At 34.7% G+C, this 26,158-nt stretch overlaps 2 protein-coding genes and 1 long non-coding RNA gene across 7 annotated transcripts in view; 2 read left to right on the top strand and 1 right to left on the bottom strand.

The window, feature by feature from the left end:
- Window positions 1-313: 313 nt before the first annotated feature.
- On the bottom strand, window positions 314-20,842 carry LOC117028223 (uncharacterized). The gene is made up of 3 exons (XR_004424106.1): window positions 20,814-20,842; window positions 19,027-19,054; window positions 314-426 (listed from the first exon to the last, which is right to left on the bottom strand). It is a non-coding gene; the product is annotated as an uncharacterized LOC117028223 (long non-coding RNA).
- Window positions 5,906-12,692, top strand: LUM (lumican). The gene is made up of 3 exons (XM_033116556.1): window positions 5,906-6,154; window positions 8,555-9,441; window positions 11,890-12,692. The coding sequence occupies exons 2-3, from the start codon at window positions 8,577-8,579 to the stop codon at window positions 12,042-12,044; spliced, it is 1,020 nt and encodes a 339-aa protein (XP_032972447.1). The 5' UTR covers window positions 5,906-6,154; window positions 8,555-8,576; the 3' UTR covers window positions 12,045-12,692.
- KERA (keratocan) overlaps window positions 13,256-26,158 on the top strand; it is a 37,601-nt gene continuing 24,698 nt past the window's right edge. For 3 of the 5 annotated variants that reach the window (XM_033116551.1, XM_033116549.1, XM_033116550.1), the window contains exons 1-2: window positions 13,256-13,334; window positions 25,134-25,260. The gene's annotated coding sequence lies outside the window, so the exon portion shown is untranslated. The remainder of the gene's footprint in view (window positions 13,335-25,133; window positions 25,261-26,158) is intronic. The other 2 variants (XM_033116554.1, XM_033116555.1) reach the window with 2 other exon arrangements.

The following is a 26,158-nucleotide window of genomic DNA, read 5'->3' as shown; positions in this document are numbered from 1 at the left end:
ATCTTGATGTACTTTTTTTATTTTCATATTTGAAATTATTATTACGCTTCCTATCCCACTCCACTTAAATCCAATTAAATATATGTAATTATACACATTATACACATGATATTAAACATATAAAGTCATGATACTTGGTAGACATGGTGCACATACAGTGATGTGTATCTGTCATGAGAGCTTTAGAGGAAATGTCAGAGAAACTTCTAGGTTTGAACTTTGAGCATTGAAACAAAACTACAATGTCATGGGCACATTTCTTGTGCTTTATATGCTTTCGTGAAAAATAAAAGGGAGTTTAATTTGTTCTTTCTTATCCTGTCAGCGAAATTGAAATCCACATCAGCATTGCCCATGACAGAGATGTGTCTTCTAGCTTTGGTTGGTTTCACTGATTGATACAAGATAGTCTGGAGAAAACTTGACCTGAAGAAAATATTTAAAAGAACCTATTTTAAAATACCAAATAGTTGGACTGTTGAAGGGAATCAAATTCCACCATAATTCTGTCATGGTGTAGAGTTTTCCAAAGTTAATCAATTTACTATACAGATTCAGTTAAAAGCTAGATATTCATACACACAGCAAATACTTAGATGAATGCTAAGACGATCTATTTTTGGATGTCAAAGCTCAATATTTTTAAAATGTTACCCACTCCTAAGCTGGTTTATAAAATCAATGTGATCTTATTCAAATACAATAGTATTGCTTTTGATATTACAAATTGTATATTAAAATCCATCTAAAAATAAACAAGTTGTAAATAACAAGGAATATTCTGAAAAAACACTTTGTTCGCTCAAGAAATACATATGGAGGACCAAGCCTAAGGGACAGATAATATCTAGAAAGTCAAAGATATAAAATACACTGCTCAAACATGAACAAACAACCTAAAAATAATTCCAGAGAATGGTAAATGGCAAGAAATTATAATATCTTAAAATGATGGAGAATAACTGAAGGGGTCTCATAAACTACATCCATTTGGGTGGTTAGAAAGCTTGTCTGAGGAAGTAAGTTGAAACATAAGTGACAGGCAGTCAACAATTAAAAAGGTCTAGTGCAACCATTCTCAAAATGTGGGTCAGGAACCTCAAGATACTCAGGGAGTCCACAATGGAAAAATTATTTCTATAATATTGAGATGTTATTTGAATTTTCACTTTAATTATCTCAGAAGGGACAAGCAGAGTTTCCAGAGGCCACATGGCATGTGACAATATCATTGTTCTGATGGCTAACAGAACACCTGCTTGCACATCTTTGTGCTTTCTAAAATTTTCTATAGTGGTAGGTTTAGAGTATAAATGGCAGGTGCAGAATATTTTCAGAGATTAATTTAGTTTGTTCTCGGTAATAATACTGTGTTCCTGTTCTCTTTGTATATATTGGCTATTAGTGCTATAACTTAGTTATTGTCCAATCAATCACTGCTTTGTAATCCTCAAATTTTCCTCAGGTCAATATAAATAAACAAAAGTAATTATACTTTGCGGTCTTGTTTTGCAATAATTTTTAAATCAGTTTTTCAAAAATATTTCTAAATTTTTAATTTTTGTCTAAAATGATTAGTATTTTGAATTTAGAGTTTATTATATAATAAAATAAAATTTATGATATATTCTTCTCTTATTTAAGGATGGATCATTGTCATTAGCAAGGGAATTTGAAGACTTTCTCAACCCATAGATTCATTGCACAAAATTGGCATTAATAAATTAGAGATTTCTCTAAGTCAAAGAAAGGAAGAATTTACTCCAAAGTCTTAAAATGTGCATATGCTTTTTCCAGAAATTCCACTTTTGGAATTTTCCTAAAGCTATATGACACCAATACACAAAATTTGCTTACTACAACATTGTTTGTCATAACCATGAATTAATTGAAGTAACAAACAAAAACATTGAAACACTCACCATTGGGCAAAAATATAGGCAAATTTTGATATATTCGTACAATGGGATACTCTGTAACCATATAAAATATGATACAAAGTTATATGTATTAATAAGACAAAAGAAGAAAAAATATTTTAGGTGAAAAGTGTAGGACATACAGGACAAGAGACACAGACAGAGAGAGAGATGGAAATAGAATTCTGTCGTATATATGGGAATGTCTGAATATAATATAAAATATAAAATCTGAACAATGATTACTTCTAGTGGAATTGGAAAGTTAGTTGGGTGAGGAGTTATTTTAACCTTAAATCCTGGAACACTATTAAATATTTCAGCATGTTATATCATTCATACATGTTATTTTTATCATGCAAATGAATTAATGCAAAAATATAATAAAGCCTATTATTGATAAAGTTAAAATTACATTTTCATGTAAAATGCAAAGAGAAGTGGAAGCAATTGAAGAATGTGTTTAAAAATATACATCTATATGAGCATAAGGTCTATGAAGAGGAGAGACAGTTCCTTGGCTCATAAAAAAATGCTGAAATTAAGAGTGGTAATATGATATATAGATGATGTATTATAGAATTGTATACCTGAAACCTATGTAACTTTACTAACAATTGTCATCTCAATAAACTTTACTTAAAAATAAGAATAAAGCTTCACGTCTACCAACCATGACCAAGATACAATAACCAAACCTCAAACTAGAATAGTTTTAGTCAAAAAAGCTTAAAAAAATGAATGATAATATGATTGATGTGAGAAGAGAAAAAACTTTCAAATCCACTCCTTTATTTTCTGATTTGAAAATACAAACCACTTACTAAAAAGGCATTTTCCATTTAAAATGTGTCTATTGAGAAAAGCAGAGTAGATAGATTAGACACAACCAATTTGAAGAATAAATACTTGTTGTATACGATAGTGCTTTGCAAATTTTAAGAGAAAGCAAGTCTTCATTGAAATACTAAAAATTAACAACTATATTATGACACATCTATGTAATAAAATTTCACATAGTAAGTTAAAAATGGCATTAGAGAATACTAGCTAAGGATTTAGAAAAGTCCACAACTAATTGTCATGTGGAAAAGGATACAAAACCATAAGCATAATTTTGTAATATTTTTGTGAAAACCAAAGTGTCTGTGAGTTTGTGTGTGTCTACCTTCATACCCTAAGAAAAAATATCAAAAAATAATTGTCTCTGGGCTAGAATATGTATTTTCATCTTTTCCCCTATAAATATTCTCCAAATGTGCTAAAATTATTATTTTCTTCTTTTTTCCTGCATTTTCCAAATGTGCTAAAACAAACTACTTTCATAAAATATGTAATAAGAAAATGGTTTGAAACCCTAGTGATGAAAATAGAAATTTCTCCTCTAATAATAGGGAATTGACATTATATTTCATCATGTTCTATGCTCTCAGATTACTTCACTTATGTAAATGCAGTCACATATTGCTACATAGAGACTACAGGAAAATGTGTAATATCATTCATTTACCCCATAGGGAGAAAGATGTCACAGTTTGTTTAGATGGAGCACTGGCAACACATTAGCTTTAGCACTTCATACGAGAATAAAAGACCTGCGACAGAACTTTGGAAATTTGTTTAACGGTATCCATCAATTAGATGATCTCTGAACATCATTATAAATTTCTGGTTTTATGACTTTATGAATAATAACTAATAATAGCTATAAGATAGCAAGCATTTCAATATATCAATCTTTTTTATTATGCTAACCCCTATACTAATAGCATTATACACACGGTGTGCTGTAATGCTCAGTTTTCCTACAGACATCATCATGTCCATTTTAAAGATGAAGACACTAAGGCTGTCAAGATTACATTGTATTTTGTTTTGTTTTTTTTACACTTTCACTCTTGGTAGTTTGCTTGAGGAAGTTTCTAATCTTTCCACAAAATCTGGGTTCTACTACTTTCTCATTTCAGGCCTGACATGCCAGAGTTCACCAGCTAGATGGTCACAAGCAGAATCTGCCATCAGATTGATCACAGAAAAGGAAACTGTCAAGTTGTGGTGAACTTTGAGAAGTCCAGGTGGGACTCAGTTGATGTGGGTGAAATCATCTTAACGGTGGTCAGCCTCCCTGCTGCTCTCAGGTAACAGAGGGAATCCAGTTGATGGGCTGAAGGGGTAACTCAACCATTTAACATGGATAGTGACGAAACCTCCAACATCCATTACCACAGATGACCTAAATCTCCTTATGCCATACGCCACCCCAGAGGTCCAAAGGGTGGATGTGGGTGTGTGGGTGCATGCGAGTGTCTGATATACAAGGAAAGAAACTATCACTGAGTTGTTTTTTTAGTTTGTTTGTTTTTGTTTTTTGCCATTTAAAAACTATTGCCCAGTTAATATTTCAACTTTTCCTCAACTGATAATAATATTGTTTATAAAATATTTTAAATAATTACATTAACTACCTGGAGTCAGTTCCAATCTGTCCATCCCCTTCCCAGTGGCTGAAGATGTTCATGAGTTTGTTTTTCCATTTACTTGTTAGGTGACTTTTAGCAAATTATTTAGACTTTCTGAGTCTCCATTTCTACTTCTGAAAATGTGATAGTAACACTTACGTGGATTTTAAAGCATAAAATTTAAAGCTAGAAAAAAGTTATTATTTCATAAAGAAAAGTGTTGGGGATAGCTGGAATTTTTCAAACAAAATCTCAATATAATTTGACACACTCAAAGTTGATGCTTAGAATTGTTTTAATTATCCTCTTACAATGAGCCACTTAATTTATGTGATTGGTTTATTTGTCTTCTTGATTTCTTCTAATTTCATTAATTTCCTCAACTATAAAACTGAGGCATTTCTATAATTTTCCTAAAATAATAACAAAATATTTTGAATCACCTCATTGTTCTATGACTTACTTTCAAGGAGATTATCATTCGTTTTTTTTAACAGTTCTATGACAAAAATAAGTCATTTATTCTAACATTAATTGTTTAGGTGAATGCATTAGTGGTCATTAACACTAAATCCTTTTCACAGATTTCATAGCGAAAAAAAATGATATATTTAAATTATTTTCAAAAGGGAAAATTCTTACAATGTGGCAACATATTAAAATACCTAATTCAAAGGGTTCTTATAAACACAAAGAAAGGAAAATTTTGGAGGAAAAATCCTACAAATAGAGCTGATACAATCACAAAATGAAATAGACGAGGAATTAAGTAGATCTCCCATTTGCTAGAAGCATGCATCAGAAAGTGAAATAAAAGGTATATCAAAACAGGCCTTTGGGAGATTACAACATTGTACAACTTTTAGTTTTGAAAAACATTTCTAGTATGCAATGAAGGAAAGATTATTGTTTTGTAATATTTTACTGTACTTTTACTTATGATTTTTTTTGGGGGGGCATTAAGCTATTGCCTACTCATACTATCCCTAAGTAAGGTTTTGGATAAATTCCTAAATTAAATTCACAAAATAAGAAACAGGCAGGACATTGCTGATTAGTTCCAGACCCGAATAGCATAAAACACATCCCCTTAACCTAAGAAGTAAACTGAAAATGTTAGTATTTATCATTTGTATCAGAGAGATATATCATTTTTATTGCATTTTAGAAACTAATGCAAGTTACACTCCTGGCCAAAATTTAAGTTAGTCCAAGGAAATCCATAGGGATTTCAAGAGCACTGGGCAAAAGGATCCTCAGATTCTGCTCATTTGCATTTTCCTGAAGTAATGTATTGTTTATGATTTATGAGACCATTCGATGAACATGATAGTTGGCTGACAGCATCACGCTTAATTGCTGCCACAGCTGCAGAAGGGAAGAGCTTTGCAAGAGAAATGTTCTCACTGTAGCTGCCTCACTTGCAGCAGGATGCAATTCTTGGGTAACAGCTATGGCATTCGGGCTAGTTAAGCACATCTCTCTTTCCCATTCATTCCACGGGGAATGTACTGGGCTGTCCTTGCTCACCACGTCCACCTGCACTTCGTTAGAGAGCAGAGCGTTCACATGCCACACCATCAGCTCCCCACAATGACATAACTCCATTCAGAGACTGGCGTGGCTGGGTTGGGTTTTCCCCCCCGTTCAGCTCTTGTATCACTAAGAATCTGGCAGCCAGTCCCGTCCTGACAGCGTTTATAGCATATATTGGTGGATTCTTGTCCATAGTGCATCTGCTTTAAGAATTAACGAAAGCAGAGTCAAGACAGTAAGGTAAGCGCTGTTTTAACTATAGCACTGGGGATGCTGACTGTTTGGGACAGTATTTATTGTAACAGGAACAGAAAAAATTCCAGAGCAACCGTTGCCAGTTGCTATTCAGCAGCATATCCATAGATTTGAGCTTAACTTTTACACTTTGCTTAACATATTTTCCATGATTTATGGATTTGAGATAAACTTTATACAGTATATGCTGTGTTTCTTGGCAAAGGAAATTGTAAAACATTTCAGGGTTGGAATAAGAAAATATTTAAACTAGACAGTGAAAATGTATGGTAATTAAAATATTTGTTATTTCATGCTAATTAGTTACATAAGTTAGTATTGTCAAACTTAATTTTGCTGCCAAAAAAGCCCATTTCAATCAGTATTGAAAATATTTTGCCATACATATATTGTTAGAGTTTGTTACAATTTGCCATAAACATTTTATGTTGTTATAAAATGTGAACTGAAGGACTTAGACCCTTTTATTTCTGTTTTGTTAATTTTAAAGATTTGGTTTTTGGACATATGCCTTAATGAACATGTTTTGGTGAAATTCTGGGAAATATAATTTACTTTGTGAAAACGCATTTCCTCCATAACCACAGGTATTTGAAAAAACTGGGGGAAAGTAAATAAAGTGCATTTATGCTTCATAGTGGAGTCATTATATAGCTACAAACTCTCTTTGAATTCAGAGCCCTTGTTTTTATTCTGCCAAAAAATATGGAAGTGGTTTTTTTCGTTACTATTCAGTACTCACATTAAGTTACCAAGGTCTATTTTAGTGTAAACTGAATTTAAAAAGAGATGGAAGCTTATTAATGAAGCAAGACAAATCTTTACAACATGAACATGACTGTAACTTCTAAAGAAGCCGTGCTGTGTAATTGTTCTCATGGCCAAGTCCTGTCAACTACAGTAAATGACTCCATCATTATCTTAGGGAAAAATTTACTAAAAATCTGGTTACATGTTACATTGTGTTAGCTATCAGAGCGTTTCTAGCACCATTTTTTAGGGTTTTATCTGCTAAAATAAAGAGCCTTATAGTTTCAAGTTAAAGCAGAGATGTTTAAATGTCCTGATACTAAAAATCCTACTTACCCCAAACTACCCAGATTCAAACACTTGTACCATACTTCTCAGAGGAAGAGATATTACCTTATGGTATCTATTGGAATATGAAGCCCGCTTCACTTTAAGGGTTTCCCTCTCAGAGTTACCAACTTCTCCTCAGCAATACCCCTTCACTCCCAAAAGTCCAACTCCATGTCCCATTTCCCTTTACCTAAATATCTGACCCTGTACTTCCCCAAGCAATTAAATTGTGCTTTATTGAGCCTCACCTTAGACTGTTCATATCAGATCGGTGTTGCAAATTGTTTTTAATTGATATTCTCAACTTTATCATGTTCTACATGGCTCCTAATGCCAGTGTTAAATATAGATTTTCCTCAGTTCCCAGCTCTCTCCCATTTCCATTCTGTAAGAGTACTAAAATCTAGATAAGTGAACCATGTGTTCTTCAATTTTGGCAGGAAGAAGGTAGAGAACTTGTGAGTTATTGACAGAAAGGAAAACTTTAAATTCAAAACTTGGAAAAGAGTATCTTTATCAGATGAATCTCTTTATGGGTTCAAAAATTTTTAGAATTTGTGACATTTTCCCGATTAATAAACATTTGTTTTACTATAACTTACATTCTAAATATTAATTTCAGAACAGTTTTGTTATATGCCTAAAAGTATGAAATGTTAAACAAAAGTTGAAATCATATGCACACACACACAACCCCTCCAAGAATTCTGTTCCTCTTCTTCAGAATCACCAACAATAACTAGACATTTTAAAGGAATGTACTCCCCCTTCCTCTCCCCCGCCCACACACACACTCATAAGAACAGCTTTCCTCCAGACAAAAACCACAGATTGCCCTGTTCTCAGTAAGGGGTTTCTTAATGAGACACTTTAATGAGGTGGAATGGTAGGGTAGAGCGTACAATTTACAATTGTCTTCTCATTTTCATTTTTTATGGTTTTGAAGAGTGTTCTGAAGCAGTGTTCGAACGTGGTGGTCAATAGGCACCTTCCATAAACCTCTTGCAGGAAGGCATTTAAAGAAGGAAGGACTTGGAGAGACTGACTCGAACAGTTAGGCCCGGCTTACCCAGAAGGGGGCGCATGTGTACGCAATCTAATTCGGAACCTGTTCACCATCCCATGGCTTGTAAACATACTTCCTTAGCCGCATACTTAAATGAAAATTAAAAATACATCATTAGATGCACGAAAAAAGCACTATAAAATAAAACACACATTTTGTAATGAATGTAACATTGTAAATCGAATATCCTGTTTCTGCAAGTATACTATTTTATAATAATATGTTTCCACTTTATTTAGGATTCAAAGCGTTTGCCAAAAAATGAATCTAGGTGCATTTACTCTCCTCTTGGCCCTACTCGGTGGTGCCAGCACCCAGTACTACTATGATTACGATTTCCCCCTATCGATTTATGGGCGATCGTCACCAAATTGTGCACCAGAATGTAACTGCCCTGAAAGCTTTCCAACGGCCATGTACTGCGATGAGCTGAAATTGAAAAGTGTGCCAATGGTGCCTCCTGGAATCAAATACCTTTACCTTAGGAATAACCAGATTGACCATATTGATGAAAAGGCCTTTGAAAATGTAACTGATCTGCAGTGGCTCATTCTAGATCATAATCTTCTAGAAAATTCCAAGATAAAAGGAAAAATTTTCTCTAAACTTAAACAACTGAAGAAGCTGCATATAAATTACAACAATCTGACTGAATCTGTGGGCCCACTTCCCAAATCTCTGGAGGACCTGCAGCTTACTAATAACAAGATCACGAAGCTCGGCTCCTTTGAAGGACTGGTGAACCTGACCTTCATCCATCTTCAACACAATCAACTGAAAGATGATGGCATTTCAGGAGCTTTTCGAGGTCTTAAGTCACTCGAGTACCTTGACCTGAGCTTCAATCAGATGAGCAAACTGCCTTCTGGTCTCCCAGTATCTCTCCTAACTCTCTACTTAGACAACAATAAAATCAGCAACATCCCTGATGAGTATTTCAAGCGTTTTAAGGGGCTGCAGTATCTGCGTTTGTCTCATAATGAACTGGCTGATAGTGGAATACCTGGAAATACTTTTAACATATCATCCCTGCTTGAGCTGGATCTCTCCTACAATAAGCTCAAAAGTATACCGACTGTCAATGAAAACCTTGAAAACTATTACCTGGAGGTCAATGAACTTGAAAGTAAGTAGAAAGCTGTGCCTGTATTTAATTGACGCATCCTCGAGTTTTTAAATGCCTAACTTGTACAACACAAATATTGCATCTGGCTCCATTAAAACGTGAATTAAAAGGCCAACAAAATATCCCTCTAACTGAAGTACACAAGAATTCTAGTGCAGTTATTTTTCCATTATCTGGCCTTTCTTTGGAGTGAACAGAAAAGAAACTATTAAGATCATAGAATTTAAACACTGATTTCTTCAAATTTAATATCCTGGACTAATTAATCCTCCTGTGTTATCGCCTGATATGTATCTATTATTATTAGCCTCCTTCATGACTTACATTTGTGTCCTCCATTTATTTCTTGGCAAGATCTGGCTGAGGGAGGAACAAACAAGTCCAGAAGAAGCACAGCTAATAGGGGCTGCCAAGCCCTCCCAACCCCCTTCAACCCCAGAGCAGCATGTCTGTTCTCATGTCCTTCTCTGACATCTTTACTTGGGACTCAACATATTACTCTGCTATCATGGCCTCAGTCTCTGTCTGTTACCCCTATTAAGGGGTGTGTGGCTACACAGTGTTCTTATGAAGACTGTGAGGAAGATTGAGGAAGGGAGGAATATGAAAATGAGTTGGAACGTTTTTAAAATGGTATTACAGAGCCTCTTTTCTTATGCATCACCCTTCACATTATTTGATTTTTCCAGTTTCTCCTTCCTTTCTCTTGTAGCTAGAGTTTATTTTTCATTTACCTTCTGGGTGGGAGCTTGACCTGATCTACTTGGACTATTTATGCACTCTTCTTGTCTCTTGGGTCATTTTTCAATTTAAGCAGCACAGGTGGAAAATTGACATTTACCATTCCCCACCTTACTCTCTAACAGCTTAGCAGAAGATAAATCTATGATTCTTGGATAAACTTTTTAAATAAGAAGTCAGTTGGGAAACACTGATTCACACATACAACAATTATACCTGCAAAATAATCTATTGCAATTGAGCATCTTTATGCCACAAAAGTCGGTTCTGTTGTCACATTGGACAAGAATATGGACATTCCTATCTGAAAACTTACAGTGTGTCTTATTAATATGATACTTTGTATTCTGCAACAGTTTCTTGTAACTCCTAGTAAGGTTACAGCATTTTCATGAGTAATTGCCAACTATAAAATGCCACATGCTCTTTCTTGTATCTGGAAAACCAACTTGTCATACAATTCACAGTCAGGCTATCAGAGCTGAACCTTACAGTTGTTTCCAATGGAAAACTCACTATCTGGCAATATGTGTTCCCACATTATAAACAATTGTGGTTAGGAGAAAAACTACTCAGACTGGCCAAAATGCTAATGGGATTTAAGATGTTTGAGGGCTGAAGAAATCCTGTTAGATGTGCTGGGTGGAGATTAGCAGCAGGAACAGGCCTTCTGTGAGATAAGAAAGCAGAGAGATACAGGAGAATTTGGAGGCATAAAGACCAGTGAAAGAAGGAGGAGCGAATGTGAGAGATGGGAAAGGTGGTCGATGGGAGAAATGCCAACAGCCACTCAGTGCCACGTTGAGGTTGAACCCACAGTGCCCTGCACAGATGGTCATTTGGAAATGAGTAGTTACCTTTCTTTCTTCCTTATCCTTGACATTTAGGCATATACATTTCACGTGGGTATTCTTGTCATTTGACTTTTCACGGATGTCTTTAGTTTATTTTGCCACATGACAATTATGCATACCACTTGTCCACATTCTCTTAGATAAAACAATCCCTTAATATTTCTCTACCATTAGGAAATCTATAGCCAAAAACTAGTTCTCATATTTCAAACTTGCAACGCGAAACACTAGCTTAATCACAGATCTACCTAATGTAAAGTAATTCGGAAAAGAAAACAAAATTAAAAGGACACCAATAATTGTTTAGTGTATATTAGGTGCTAGCACTCTGTGAAGTGCTTTACATATCTTAATTAATTTAATCTTCATGCAACACATTGTGAAAGATGCGTTATATCTAATATCAGAAGAATGATCCAAAGTCATCCATCTGATAAATCGCAGAGGTAAAAAATTAATATAAGCCTAAGGCCATGCTTTTTCCATTGTTCCAGGCTAGATTAAATATGTCAAAAAAGTTCTTAGATAATATGATACACTCGTTGAATGTATTTCTAAAATCAAGTCTTTCTATATCAAAAACTTAGAATAAATAATTATTGTTCTTTGAAAAAAAATCCATTGAATTTCCTGATGCACCACAATTATTTTTATTAAATATTGCTGTGTCATTTGGTAGCCTGAAATATTTCTTTTGTAGTTCCAAATCCATAGATACATTAAATAAATGGCTTTATTTTTTAAAATGGGAAGAAGCCCTATTAGGTATTATTATGGAATTGAGGAATTTTTCATGATTGTTTCAAGACCATGTAATAAAAACAATTACAGTTTTCCATTCTTTCATTTCTAGAGTTTGAAGTGAAGAGCTTCTGTAAGATCCTGGGGCCATTGTCCTACTCCAAGATCAAGCATTTGCGTTTGGATGGGAATCACATCACCCAGACTAATCTGCCACCTGATATGTATGAATGTCTACGTGTAGCAAATGAAATCACCGTTAATTAATACCTGCTCATTTCAGGTATATCCTGGAGCAACATTTTATGGTTATGTTTTTGTGTGTGTGTCAGTTTTCATAGTGTTAATTTTTGTTGTTGCTCTTTCTTCCACGAATTTTAAACTCTGAGAAAAAATGTTTTGTAAATGTTTTGTTACTCTTTTTTTATAGAAAAGATGAAAAGCAGGCCTATTTCATCATGAGCACAGACACATACACACACACATAGACAACAAAATTAATGCTTTATTTGTAATTTAGTTTTTCTACAGCTTTACTGTCAAATGATGTGCAAAGCCTTTTGCTGGTTGCGTGCAAGTCAGCCAAGTTTTATAATTCTTAAATCTTCACGTACCCAAAAGAATGGACTACATACACATGAATGTTTGCTGTCTTAAACCAAATAATCATAATATGTTCAAATTTGTTTAGCTGAAAAATAGGTGGTAAATTTTGAGACCAATGACTTTGCAAAATACTTAACAGAATTCATGAAACCACATACATTTAAAGCAGAATTTATAGTATTAAGAATTTATATAGTTACCTAGAGAAACTTTTCTAGAATTATTTTTCAGTTTAATTCACGTGTATTTTTTATTATTATTTGCATGTTATGTTTAACAAGCTAATAGCAAAATAAAACATAGCAAATGGCATCACTGTGTTTGACTTCTGTGAAATTCATATTTCTCATATATAAAATACAGCAAGGCACCACACCACATTCCAGTCAATGATGGACTGCATATATGAGGGTGGTCCCGTAAGGTTATAATGGAGCTGAAAAATTCCTGTCACCTAGTGACACCACAGCCATTATAAAATCATACCGCAAAGCATTACTCGCTTGTCCGTGGTGATGCTGGTGTACACAAACCTACCGCACTGTCAGGCGTACAAAAGTATAGCACATACAATTGTGTGTAGTACATAATGCTTGATGATGATAATAAATAACTAGATTATTGGTTTATATATTTACTATACTATACTTCTTATCATTATTTTAGAGTGTATTCTTTCTACTTACAAAAAATAAGTTTGCCGTAAAGCAGTATGCCCTGTTCCCCCAGCAGCAGCTTCACACATCCCCTGTTTACATCCCGTCTCTTGATTGCATCATTTTCTCTTGTGCTGATTTAATCTTGTGTTGTTCTGTGTATTCAGTGCAGCCTAAGTGAACAGTGTTTATAAAGTCTACTAGTGTACTGTCATGTCCCAGGCATTCACATTCACTCCCCACTTTCTTACTGACTCTCTCAGAGCAACTTCCAGTCCTGCAAGCTCCATTCAAGGTAAGTGCCCTGTACAAGTGTACTACTTTTTACTCTTTTATATCGCATTTTTACTGTACTTTTTCTATATTTAAATACACAAATACTTACCATTGTGTTACAATTGCCTAGAGTATTCAGTACAGTAACATGCTGTACAGGTTTGTAACCTAGGAACAATAAGCTGTACCATACAGCCCAGGTATGTAGTTGGCTGAACCATCCAGGTTTGCGTAAGTCAGTCTATGGTGTTCACAGATCAACAAAATCACCTAAGGACGCATTTCTCAGAACATATCTCTGTTAAGTGGTGCATGACTATATTAGATTAGAATTCAAAAAATATCTCTAGCTTGCAATATTTTACTTATGTTAAACAAAATTTTCCACTCAGTAGATTGTCTGCTTCTAGCATCCACTTGCAAAGAGTTTTTAAACACATCTTACATTAGGTTCTTAAAAGCATACAGGTCCAAGTTCCAGTGTATGGGGGCAGGGTTCCTTACCACCAACAAACAATTCTCTAGACATCAGGTGGCTGTCTTACAGTTCAACTCAGTTCTGACCCTATCACTCTAAAGATAGTGTCAGATTCCATCGGTTAAGGGTTCAGACTTGTAAGATTGTCCCACCCGCTTCAGATGCCAATAGCCACCCCAAGATGTTACCGGTACTTCTGACCAACTGGCTATAAATTAGAAGTTCCTAAAACCCCCTCTTTGGGTTTGATTAATTTTCTAGAGCAGCTTATGAGAACTCAGGAAACCATTTACTCACCAGATTACCAATGTGTTATAAAAGGATATAACTCAGGAGCAGCCAGATGGCAGAGGTGCACCGGGTAAGATATGAGGGAAGGCACGAAGCTTCCATGCCCTCTCAGACTGTGCTCCTCTCCTAGAATCTCCATGTGTTCACCAACCTGAAAGCTCTCCAAACTGAGCCCTGTCCTTTTGGGGTTTCATGGAGGCTTCATCACATAGGTGTGAGTTGTGAAATCATTGGCCACTGAAAATTGAACTCAATCCCCAGCCCCTCTCCTCTCCCAGAGGTGGAGGTGTGGACGATCAAAAGTTCTGACTCTCTAATCACATGTTGGTTCTCCTGGTAACCAGGCCACTATCCTTAGGTTACATAAGGGCTTTCCAAAAGCCATCCAATTAACATAACAGAAAATCTTATCACTCTTATCACAGAAAATTCCAAGGATTTTTGGAGCTGTGAGCCAGGACAAAGACCAAAATTATATGAAAAATATAATTTGAATGAGCAAACGTGTGAATATATTTTGTATAAGTCATTACACTGCAGTATTTTAATCTCACAAGTTGCTTGGATATTTACTCCTATTCCTGTTGTTCCTGTTGTTTTTACTGATTCATACGCAATGGTATTCAATTAAATAAGAAGAGGCTAAGATCTCAGCAATAGCTGCTTGGTTGTTAAGCAAAAAAGGGTGGACAAGCTACCAAGACAGAAAACATTGAATGTATATATATGTTTCTGAAAATGAGAGTGAAAAAAAAAATTAATGTACCTTGAAGACAATACATTTCTAACATAGGGTTAGAGTTTATAATCCAGTAATAACACCTATTAGCTTTCTATATTATGGATATCCATGATTCTATACAATGGGAAATAATAGGGCATACAATTTTATAAAAATAACTTCTACTTTATCTAGTTAACAATAAAGAATATGTTTGGAGCCATTGTGTAGTCAAACTCATCCCACGTGAGTGCACACATAGTCTCAAGTGTATCTAAAACAAAGGAAGCATCACTCTAGAGTGCATATTTTAACAGAACATATTTAGTGAATTCTGTCTTATGGTAAAATGGCCTATCATCAAAGGACCATCATCAATGAAGACAGAGTTGACTGGAAGATATGTAAGATGTACATTACATTAGGTACACAGGTATTTTAGATTGTCATATCTTTTCTACATAAAGGTAGGTTTCTTGAGCTATGGAAGCACTCTCAGGCCATTTCTTGGTGTGAAATTAAAATCTATTTTCTCTCAATGAAACAGTAATATAAAAGAAATGAAAATCAATTAAAAGGAACGTTATAGACCTAAATAATCATTTTTCTCTATATCACTTAGGGAAAACGTCTTTTCAGCTGACAGTCTATATCTTTAAAAGCCTTTTATTTATCTCTGTTCAAAGTCATGTTACTCTTAAGCCTAAAAAGCAAGACTATAACTTTTTTCTTTTTTTTTTAATTAGTTTCTGGTTTACAAAACAATGTAATAGTTAGACATTTACACTCCTCACAAAGTGATAACCCCCTTCTCCCAATCTACTACCCCTCTGACATCGTATAAAGCTGTTACGATTCCATTGACGCTATTCCCTGTGCTGTAGCAAGACTATAACTTTTAGAGCAGCAATTTCCTTTGTAGTTAAGGTTGGTTGATAAAGACCAAAATCAGCACAAAATGACACTTTCTTCTAGAAACATCTGGGGAAAGCGCTAGTTAAATCCTGTTATGGGACAGATCCCCTTTCTAGAAGACAGATCTCATCTCTCCAGGAAAGAACTGGAGAGGAGATGCTTCCTGCTTTCTCCTTCACTCACTGTGACTCCCCTAGTGAAGGAAGAACATGGAGGCTCCTTTATCTGCGGGTCCTTCACCCCACAGCCTACCCCAGTTAGGATAGTGTTTTCCAAATTTCAACTGTATAATCAGCATATTGGAATGCTTTTCTAAATGCAGATTACCAGACACAATGCCCGAGATATACAGACCCACTAAGTTATGTAATGTAGGATTCCACATTTTTAAAGAACATCAATGTTGATGCTTATACTAGTGGTCAGTGAGTGACACACATCTTTCAAAACCGGGACTTCGTGTGAACACTATGATCGAGCTACTGAAATCCTAAACAGTTAAAAAGCAGAAGAGTCCTTTTCTCTAAAGAAGCAGAATAGAAGAAAGACTGCTGTTTGCAATATATATACACATATATATATACATGAGAATAAATATTATTTGTTTTCATATTCTAACATATTTAAGTTCTCTAACCCTCAATTTATTCATCTGTAAGCAAGGATAAAAAAAGGTAATTTCATAAAGATACCATGAGACAATTCTCCCACCCAATTGACTCCAAAGTTGCTTTAGAGATATAATACTTCCTGCCAGCTTATGCTTCTTTCCCCTGCAGTGACCCAATTGGTACTTAATCATAAGAGATGGCTTAGGATTCACTTTGATTAAGTTTTCAAGAAGGTAACCAGGAAAAGGGGTTAACAACAAAGTGAATTTAAAACAGAAACGTCTCTGTACTAGCTCACAAACAACCGTGATCCTGATTTTGTGTCCTTCTGGATAAACATGCGTGCAAATGGATTAAAGCAATGCATATACAGGTTTTTCCTTTCCTAACATTGATTCACTGGAGACTAAAGTGTAGACTCTGTTTTTGGGTCCATGAATGGAAAAATGAGCAAAGTCCCTCTTTAGTCTTAACATCTCCATTTGAAAATCAGGACTAAGTCGTGTCTTTATGGGAAGGAGAGCTGTGATGTACTGGGGCTTTGAGGGGTGTGAGGGATTATCATGCCCTAATCAGTATAAAACCTACAGCCAGAGGAATCTTGATTTCTTAATTAAAGTTCTCCAACTGGTAATAGCTGTTTTCAGAAATATTGGAGAGGTTAAAAAGTCGGTTTTACAAAGGATTTGTTTGGTGTTTTTTTTGCTTGTGATCTTTTAAGTTTGAGGTTCCAGTTTTTTTGTTTGTTTTTGTTTTTTCTGTAGCTGTAATTTTATCCTAACGATGGCCTTAGATCTTTCTTTGGTTGGATTTTGCAACTCTTATAAATATTTGCTTAACATGTTACTCACAAGTCAAAGAACATGCTCATTTTATTTAAAGTGAATGCTAAAGCAACTTTACTACCAGAATTAAAATGTGTGTAAAATAACAATACAAGTTAGCAGACATTCCATAAGTATACAAAATAAATAGAAATATATATATTTTTTTAAATCTAGATAGTTTTATTTAGTCACTTACGCAATCCACAGCTTTCTGTTTCCTAATAAAGTATAAGAAACTGAACACAGTAGAGTCTGGGAAAGAAGAAAGTTACCCAACATAAGATGAGTGAGGTCTCATGCATCTTTATCTCACTTTGATAGCCCAAGATTCCACTTCTGCTTTTTAATAGCTCCTTCTTCACATTTTGGTGGCCCGAAAAGTACCACCTGCAAGTCTGTCTTATTCCCTTAAAATAAACCTGCTATTCCAGAAAAGAGAATGCATTCTACGTTTTAAAAAATATTCAAGAGCCTTAGCTACCTTGCCTATGAACGTTGTCTCAAATAAACCCTTCTGTAGACACACTGCCATGGCTTTATTCTAAGATTTGCTTAATTTTCATCTAGATTTCTGAAGATTATCATACTTTGCCTAATTTCATCATCCACAATGTTACCAGAGTGAGTTTTCTAATATATAAATCTGGTCCTTTATTATTTTCCTGTTTAAAACTATTCAATGATGCCCCATCATGTACAGGTGTGATTCAGGCTCTTCAATGCAATGTACAAGGCAGCGTACAAGGCACCCAGAATATCAAAGGCCCTCTGCAGTCTTGTCTTCGGTTATCTCTAGAGCCTCATCTCTCACCAGGCCTTCCCAGGCCGTGCCAGGCCCCACCATGCACTATCTTAAATCACTTGATAGTACAACCGTACTTACCAGTTTGCAGCTGATTTTGCTCCAGTGTGCATGCAAATTCTGTCCTTCCTTCCTGGAATCTCTTTATATTCCTTCCTCTTGGAAACACCTACCCATCTTTCAAGACTCATCTTAAGCTATTCTTTCCTTTTGCCATAATTCCTTCTGAATGTTTTCAGATAGAATTAAATCTTTTGTCATAGAAATAATATCCTTTATCACAAAAATTCTTTATCAAAATTCTAAGCAAGAATTAACAATTCTCTCTGTTGTGCCCCCATCTGTAACTTTTTCATTAATTTATTAAACAAATACTTATTTAGCTTCTACTATACTCCAGGAATGGCTTAAGTGTTAAGAATTCATTAGTGAACAAGACCAAGAAATTCTTCCTCTACCAAAGCTGATATTCATAATGGATATATTGGGTAAATATTAGCAAAAGATCTGGTATAGCTCTAATAATAGCAGACAAGATGCACTTTAAGAGAAAATGTATTATTAGCAATGAAAAGATTCACAATATCACAACCTAAAGTTTAGTATAACAAAAAAAGTATAATAATTTTAAATATATTGGCAACTTATGAAATAGTATCAAAATATACATAGAAAACAGATATAACTATAGAAGGACTTTAAAAAAAAAACCTATGAGCATTGTGATAGATTTCAAACCATTCCTTGAAATTATTACTATTCAAGCTGATTAAAAATCAGCAAAGATATAACAGATAAAGACTACAAAGTTTTCAACCTTAATTAATGGACAGATATAATATTCTATATCCAAAAATTAGAGAATTAACATCCTTCTCAAGTTTAAATAGAGCATTTATAACAATTCATTTCATACTTGGCCACAAAGCCAAATTTGTTTCAATAAATTTTAAAGAATAGGTAGTCTATATATCCCATTCTCAATTCAAGAAATTTATCAAAAATTAAAAAGAAAACATAATTCACATATATTTGGAAATTAAGAAAACAATTCTAAAACACTTACGGGTCAAAGAAGATATCAAAATAGAGACCTAGAAATATAAAACAAATAATAGTGAATATATAGTACATCAAAATGAGTTAAATCTGTGATATAAGTAATTCAAGTATAATTTATACCCTTCAATCCCGTTACTGAACTGGAAATTAATGTTATGAATATTTAATTTAAATAAGAATGATTTTCATTAAAATATGAGATGAAGAAAAGATCTTCACTATCACTATTTCTATTCAATGGTTTATTGGCAGAACTTACCACCACAATAGAAAAAGAAATGGAGTGAGAATTTTAAAAAAGACAATAAAATTCTAAAATTTTGTAGATCATATGATTGTCTACATAGAAAACACAAAAGATTATACAAATATATTATTAGAAAGCATGGCAGAGAGTGCCACTTGTTTACCTATTGAATCTCACATCCAATGCCCTTTTTTATACTCTACCATGCTAGGTATGAGACTCTACAAACCACAATTCCTAGGTGCCTTTGCCTTCAGGGAAGACACGGGAGGAAAATTGATAAATGGAAGAAGTAAAGGAACTTCCAGTAGTTTTTTTTTTTTTTTTTTTTTTTTTTTTATGTGTGAACTTGACAAATGATTCTAAAATTTATATGGAAAAGCAATGAACCAAGAATAACCAAGACACACCTGATGGAAAATGATGGAAGACTTGTCTAACTATATGACTAAATAAAGCTATAATAATTAAGATAGTATGGTACTGGTAAAGAATAGGAAAGTTGACCAATAGGATAGAAGAGAAAATATATAACAATTTTTACATTTTTATGGAAATTTTATATATTCCATAAATTTTTATGGAAATTTATATATAACAGACATGTCATTGCATGTCACTAGGGAGAGTAGGAAATGGGCAATAAAAATCACTGAAAAAAAGATGAACTTGGATTCTTCAGCTCACACACAAAAGTCAATTCCAAATATATTAAGAACTTAAATGTCAAGGACAAAACTTTAAAATGTTTAGAAGAAAAGGTAGGTAAATATATTTCTGATGTGGAGTCAGGAATGATTTCTCAAGACAAATCATTAAGGAAGAGATTGATGAACTTATACATCATTAAGACCTCTGTTCACCAAAAAATATTGTGAAATGAAGTGACTGAAAAAGCAGAAACTAAGAGAAGATAATTGCAGTGCTTATAATGTACAAAGGCTTAATAACAATAATATATACAGAAGCACACCAAATCAATAAAAAAAAAAAGCAGACATTCCAATTTCAAAACGGGCAAAATCCTGAACAGAGTTTTTTTGTGGGGTTTTTTGTTTGTTTTGGGCACTGAACTTTTTTTTAAAATTTATTTATCATTTAATTAGTTTCCGGTGTACAAAACAATGTAATAGTTAGACATTTACACCCTTCATAAACTGATAACCCTCCACCCCCAACCTATTTCCCTTCTGACATCGTATATAGCTATTACAATTCCATTGACTCTATTCCCTATGCTATACTCCATATCCCGTGACTATACTCCATATCCAGTGACTATATAGATTTAATTATAGTTAACATTCAATATTATTCAGCTTCAGCTTCAGCGGTACAGTACAGTGGTCAGGGATCTACACGGTCCATGGAGTGGTCTCCCTAATAAGACAAGTGCCTGTCTAACAGCCTACAAAACCTTTACAGCATTATTGATTATGCTGGGTCAACAGGTAGTTCCATTCTCAATTTTTTGAGATACCTCCATACTGTTTCCATAGTGTCTGCACCAATCTGCAATCCCACCAGCAGTGCACGAGTGTTACCTTCTTGCCAGCACTTGTTGTTTTTTGGTTTATTGATGATAGCCATTCTGACAGGAGTGAGGTGGTATCTCACTGTGGTTTTTATTTGCGTTTCTCTAGTGATTGATGATGTTGAACATTTTTTCATATGTCCGTTGGCCATCTGTATGTCCTCTTTTCTAGGTATCTATCCAGAGAAATCCAAAACACTAATCTGAATAGACGTTTGACAGAAAACACCATGACAACAACAGAAAGATGTTCAACTCATTAAAAATTAAGGAACATAAATTAAAACCACAAAAAGACATCATTTTTGCCTATTCAATTGTCAAAAATTAAGTCTGACAATTTAAAGGATTGGTGAAGATGCAACTATTATTATTGGTTAATGATGTGAGAGTAAATTGGCACAACTACTTAGGCAAAAAATTTGCCATTATCTTGCAAAGTTGTAAGTTCACATGTCCTATAGCCCAGCAATTCCACAATATTTCTCTCCACAATATTTCTCAAACCTTACTGTGCATTTGAATAGAACAGGGATATTGCTAAATTGCAAATTTTCAGGAGTGAACCAAGATTACACATTTTTACCAAACTCCCAGGTGTCAGTAAGCTCACAGTGAGTAGCAGAACAAACCCAACATAAATCTTGCATACGTGCAAAAGGAAATGTGTATAAAATACACATAACAGTCCTTTAAAAAATAGCAAAAGGCTGGCAATAACCCAAATATACATCAATAGAAAAATTAATAAAAGTTAGAGTACCATGGAATATTATACTGTAGTGAAAATGAATGAACTACAACTACCCAATAATATGGATGAATCTTGGTAATAGGACATTGAATATAAAAGCAAAGCAATTGAGGAAAAAAGAGCTCAGATAACTTGCCCAGAGTTGTACAGCTGTAAATGACACCCAGAGATTTCTCAAGACAAAAACTAGACGGCATCCTTGCTTCTCTTATTCTTGTATTTCAAAACTATTAATCAGCAAATTCTAATGATTATGGCACCAAAATGTATCCCAAATTTGTCTGTTTCCCCATCTCCATTTCTACCTCCTCAGTGCAAGCTTCAGTTAATCTGGCCTGAACAACATCAATGTTTCTAACAAGTCTTTCTGCCCCCTCTCTTAATCCCTGTTGTGGGTTGAATTGTGCCCCCTGAATACTTATATGTTGACATACTAACCCCCAGTATCTCAAAACAACCATATTTGGAGGTCTCTGTAAGGATAGGGTCCAAAGTCTGTATTCTCAACCACTCACAACACTGTCTCTATCAGATTTCCAGAGCTCGTTCCTGGGTGAGTTGTTCTGTTTCATGGGCCAATACATCAGTGAAAATATTTGGGGTGGGTAATTCTGAAAGAAGCTTTCCTCCTAAAGTCCCTCATAGACTAGTAGAATCCTTAGCTTGAAGTGACTTAATTCAGAGATTGTCTGGTGTTTTACTTTACTTTGGGTATCATGTGGATTCTCACTCTACATGAATTTGGTTTAAATACTGCTGTGAAGAGATGAGGGGGAGGACAGGAGAAGTTATTTGTTCTGCTAATGACACTTGGCCAATGTCAATTCTTTTGAGTTGTTCTATTCCCCAAACAAATGTGTAGACTGAACAGCTGGGCCATTCTTATGGGACCTGAGCATTTTGTTGATAGGAGCATGTTTTTTCTTCTCTTTGGTTACTTAGACTTTCCAAGATTTTGCAGTCATTTTTTTAGATTTGACAACTCATTGGCAAGAAACAAAAAAGTCCATCTGGTTTTCCATTTTATTTCATGGCGTTTTCCCAGAAAGAAATCTGGGATAAAGGTTTTGTTTCAAATTTTTAAACTGGCCCTTAGTCCTGCATACAATCCTCATAATTCTAGGTTTATTATTAAACTTTTATTGGTCCGAGAAAACAATGACCTTTATTTGTCTAAGATGGAAATTATAGTACAATGACTTCATGACTATTAAGATGTATAAAGGTGTTCAAAGGCCTTAGTCTTGAAAGTGTCAAGAAGTTCTCCAAATCTGTAACCAAGACGTGCTGAAAGAAGAATTAAATAAACACATAAAACAGTTTGCTAAATGTGTTGGTCATGGCTTAGATTTCACAGTTTAGATCATTTCAGTGAGAAACACTGCCTAGTAAATAGACATTTAAGATTTTAGCAGGAAAGACTGCCATTGATACAAACAAATCACCACCGTCTCAGAAGCTGATGTACCCACATAAATTATTTTTCAGATATGGATATGAAAAGGCCCTTGGGGAGAGTTTCATGACATTTATAATGTTGAGAACTACGTCCAACTCTCAATTCCCAACCATTTTCATTGCTGTTTCAGCTATTGCTAAGATTGGAGTTTCCTCGACTATTGATAGAATTCTTAGATATTTCTAGGGCTTCCCCCTTCCCCCTTCCAAAAAAGATAAACCTTTTTACTGTGTTTTTTCTATTTACCTCACTCACTCTTTGAGTTATTAAGCTAAAAAGGTAATAGCATTAAAAAAAAAAATACTTAAAAGTAAGCCTAACAAACGCCAGAAAGTAACTCTAGAGCAATTTTAGCTTATCTTTTTGCAATAGATATATTTTTAAATATTCTCAATTTCAAATAGGACAACCATTCTGAGTTTGCTTTATCTCTAGCCCTTCTTGATCCTTCCCCAGACATAAGAAGCAAGTGGAATTAAATGTCACTTAGACCTTGAAAAAGCAATCGAGATATACTTCAGTGTTATTTGTAACCCTGATAGACGTCTCTGCACTCAGTACCAGAGAAGTCTTTCATCTGCGTACTTTTTTCTAAACTGTATCTAATTCTCTCTTTAGAGATGAAGTATCAGGCAGCAGTCTGCCAGGTTCCAAATAATTATTTTACTGTGGAAGTAAAATGCTTCCTTTGTTTCTCAAGTAAACCCATCCAGCACCTGCAGAGCTGAAGCCTTAGATACGCAAATTCCAAAAGCATGGGTCCAAAATCTCCCTCCCTGAGAGGATGAGAATGTTTAGCTGAAGATAAAAGAATTCTCTCACTTGCACCTTTTCTGTCTCAAATTTAGTCTCCCCCTCCTTTTCTATCTTCTTGTTTTTCCTTCTCCTCCACCTCCTTCTCCTTCTCCTTCTTCTTCTTCTACTTCTTCTTCTTCTACTTCTTCTTCCTCTCCTCCTCCTCCTCCTCCGCTTCCTCCTCTTCCTCCTCCTCCTCCTTCTTTTTCTTTTACCTTTTCATTTCTTCACCAAGGACCATGTAACCTTTCCAACAAATATAAACAATATTGATAAAATAAATAACTCAATGTGTACAAACAGGATATTTTTTAGAAGTCATTAATAGTTTTATTCAAAACTCCTTTAATAATCACAAGAGTTCCATGAGGTAGATACTATCCCCACTTAGTAAACCAGGAAATTGAGGCTCAGAAAATTTTTCTTAGCCAGTCCAATTTCATAAGGAGGGTAACTTCTGCAGCTGAGACTTAAACCCAGACATGTCTATCCAAAAGGCTGTGAACATTAGTTTTTTATATAGACATTAATACTCACTTTTGAAAAGAAGATAATGAAGAAAGTTTTCCTGGCCAAGTAGGTGGTTTCATACAGACAGAAAGGACACTCAGTGGGGAGTAAAGGGACCTGGATTATAGCCATGCTTATGCCACTAAGTATCTGGCTGAGCGATTGTTTCTTTGATCTTTGATCTTCTTTGATCTCTTACATAAGTCAAGAAGACTGGACTAAACGAGGCCACAGTCCCTTGCTGTATGAGTCTGTGCTTTTTAATTGATTGAAGGCCCCAGAGCTAGACTTTGGGATCACCAGGTATCTAATTTATCTCAATATTCTTCTTATTGGGCCCCCTTGATGAGCAGGAAGCATGAACACAGTTTACCCAGGCAATTGCAAAAAGCAGGGCTAGGCATATGCCATCCTGCAAAGAAAGCAAAGTTGGTCTTTGGCTCATTCTGTGTTGTTGCCCTTTTCACCATCTCTTCACATTCTATGATTTCCCAATTGTCCACTCAATCTAAAATAACCTTATCTTACCTGAAAGCTGCCCAGAGACAGTAAGAGGGACACCCCAGGAAGGAAATAATCCCCTGGGCTCTTCTCTATTCTTATACACTTAAGAAACAGATTGCTCATTGTATAGATGCAAGTTGGTTCCTCTCTATCTGTAATTCAAAAGCCTAGTCCATACTACCTACACTTTTCTGATGGCCGAACCTCCACAGAACCTCCTCACCCCCGTAATGCACGTCCTCTGCTTCATCTGGTCATAGTTAATTTTATTATGACCTGAAATAAGTCAACAATATTCTTTTTCTCAGGAATATGAAAACTCCGAAGGAGACACAGAGATGAATATGGTCCTCCCAAGGCAGCCAACTAAAGAGGAAGTCCATCAGCTCTTGGGGTGGAAGCCCATGTGTAGCTCTTTGGTTTCCTTCTAAAACTGTAATGTATTTCTTTGTTTGTTTTATTTTTGTTTGCTGGTTACATATTTCTTTGTTTGTTTTCTCTTCCTTACTTATGCAAATAATCCTGGTATCTTTCTAATGTAGCTCCCTTTATGTTTAAATTAGCCTGAATTGTATTGATTGTAACTCAAAGAAACTAAATTGATTCAGGATGTTTTGCCTCCTTTAGATCCTTGTATGTCACCTTGCTCAGATTCTCTTAACTAATTCTTGAAGTCTCTTTACACATCCCATCCCATTCCTTGCACTTGTTACAAATATATAATATATATATAATATATATATATATTACATATATATATACACATATTATATGTACACATAATATATATATATACATAATATATATTATATATTATTATGCATATATATACATATATATTGTATATATTACATTACACATATATATATTACATATATATATATTTACATATATATGTATATATATATATATATATATATATATAAACATTACATTATATTACATTCTCTCATTATTGTTTCACCTCTAACAGAATATAAGTTTTGTGGAGGCAGGTGTTTTAATTTTTCATTTCCAATACTCTGTCCCCAGGATCTAGAATAGTTCCTGGTACATACATATGTTACTTAGCAAATATTTTTTGGGGTACTGTTCATCTCTCTTTCTCAGGACTTTGAATCTCTTAATAAATTCTGCTGCTCTGCTCTTCTCTTCTCTTCTCTTCCCTTTCCTTCCTTTCCTTTCCCTTCCTTTCTAATCTCTTCCTTCTACTTCTCTTTCCTTCTCTCCACTTCCCTTTCCTTTTTTTCTCCCTCCCCCTCCCTGTGTGTGTGTGTGTGTGTGTGTGTGTGTGTGTGTGTGTGTGTGTGAGATTATCTCTCTGTCTGTCTTT

Source organism: Rhinolophus ferrumequinum, chromosome 10 (genome assembly GCF_004115265.2).
Source record: "Rhinolophus ferrumequinum isolate MPI-CBG mRhiFer1 chromosome 10, mRhiFer1_v1.p, whole genome shotgun sequence".
In the NCBI taxonomy this organism is placed as follows: domain Eukaryota; kingdom Metazoa; phylum Chordata; class Mammalia; order Chiroptera; family Rhinolophidae; genus Rhinolophus; species Rhinolophus ferrumequinum.
The sequence above is the reverse complement of the archived record's forward strand: the minus strand, read 5'-3'. Positions and strand labels throughout refer to the sequence as shown.

Bases quoted from the DNA above. Each gene is read 5' to 3' on its own strand.
- LUM (XM_033116556.1), top strand. From the start codon at position 8,577: ATGAATCTAGGTGCATTTACTCTCCTCTTGGCCCTACTCGGTGGTGCC. The intron at 9,442-11,889 runs GTAAGTAGAAAG...TTTCATTTCTAG, and splicing joins GGAGGTCAATGAACTTGAAA to AGTTTGAAGTGAAGAGCTTC.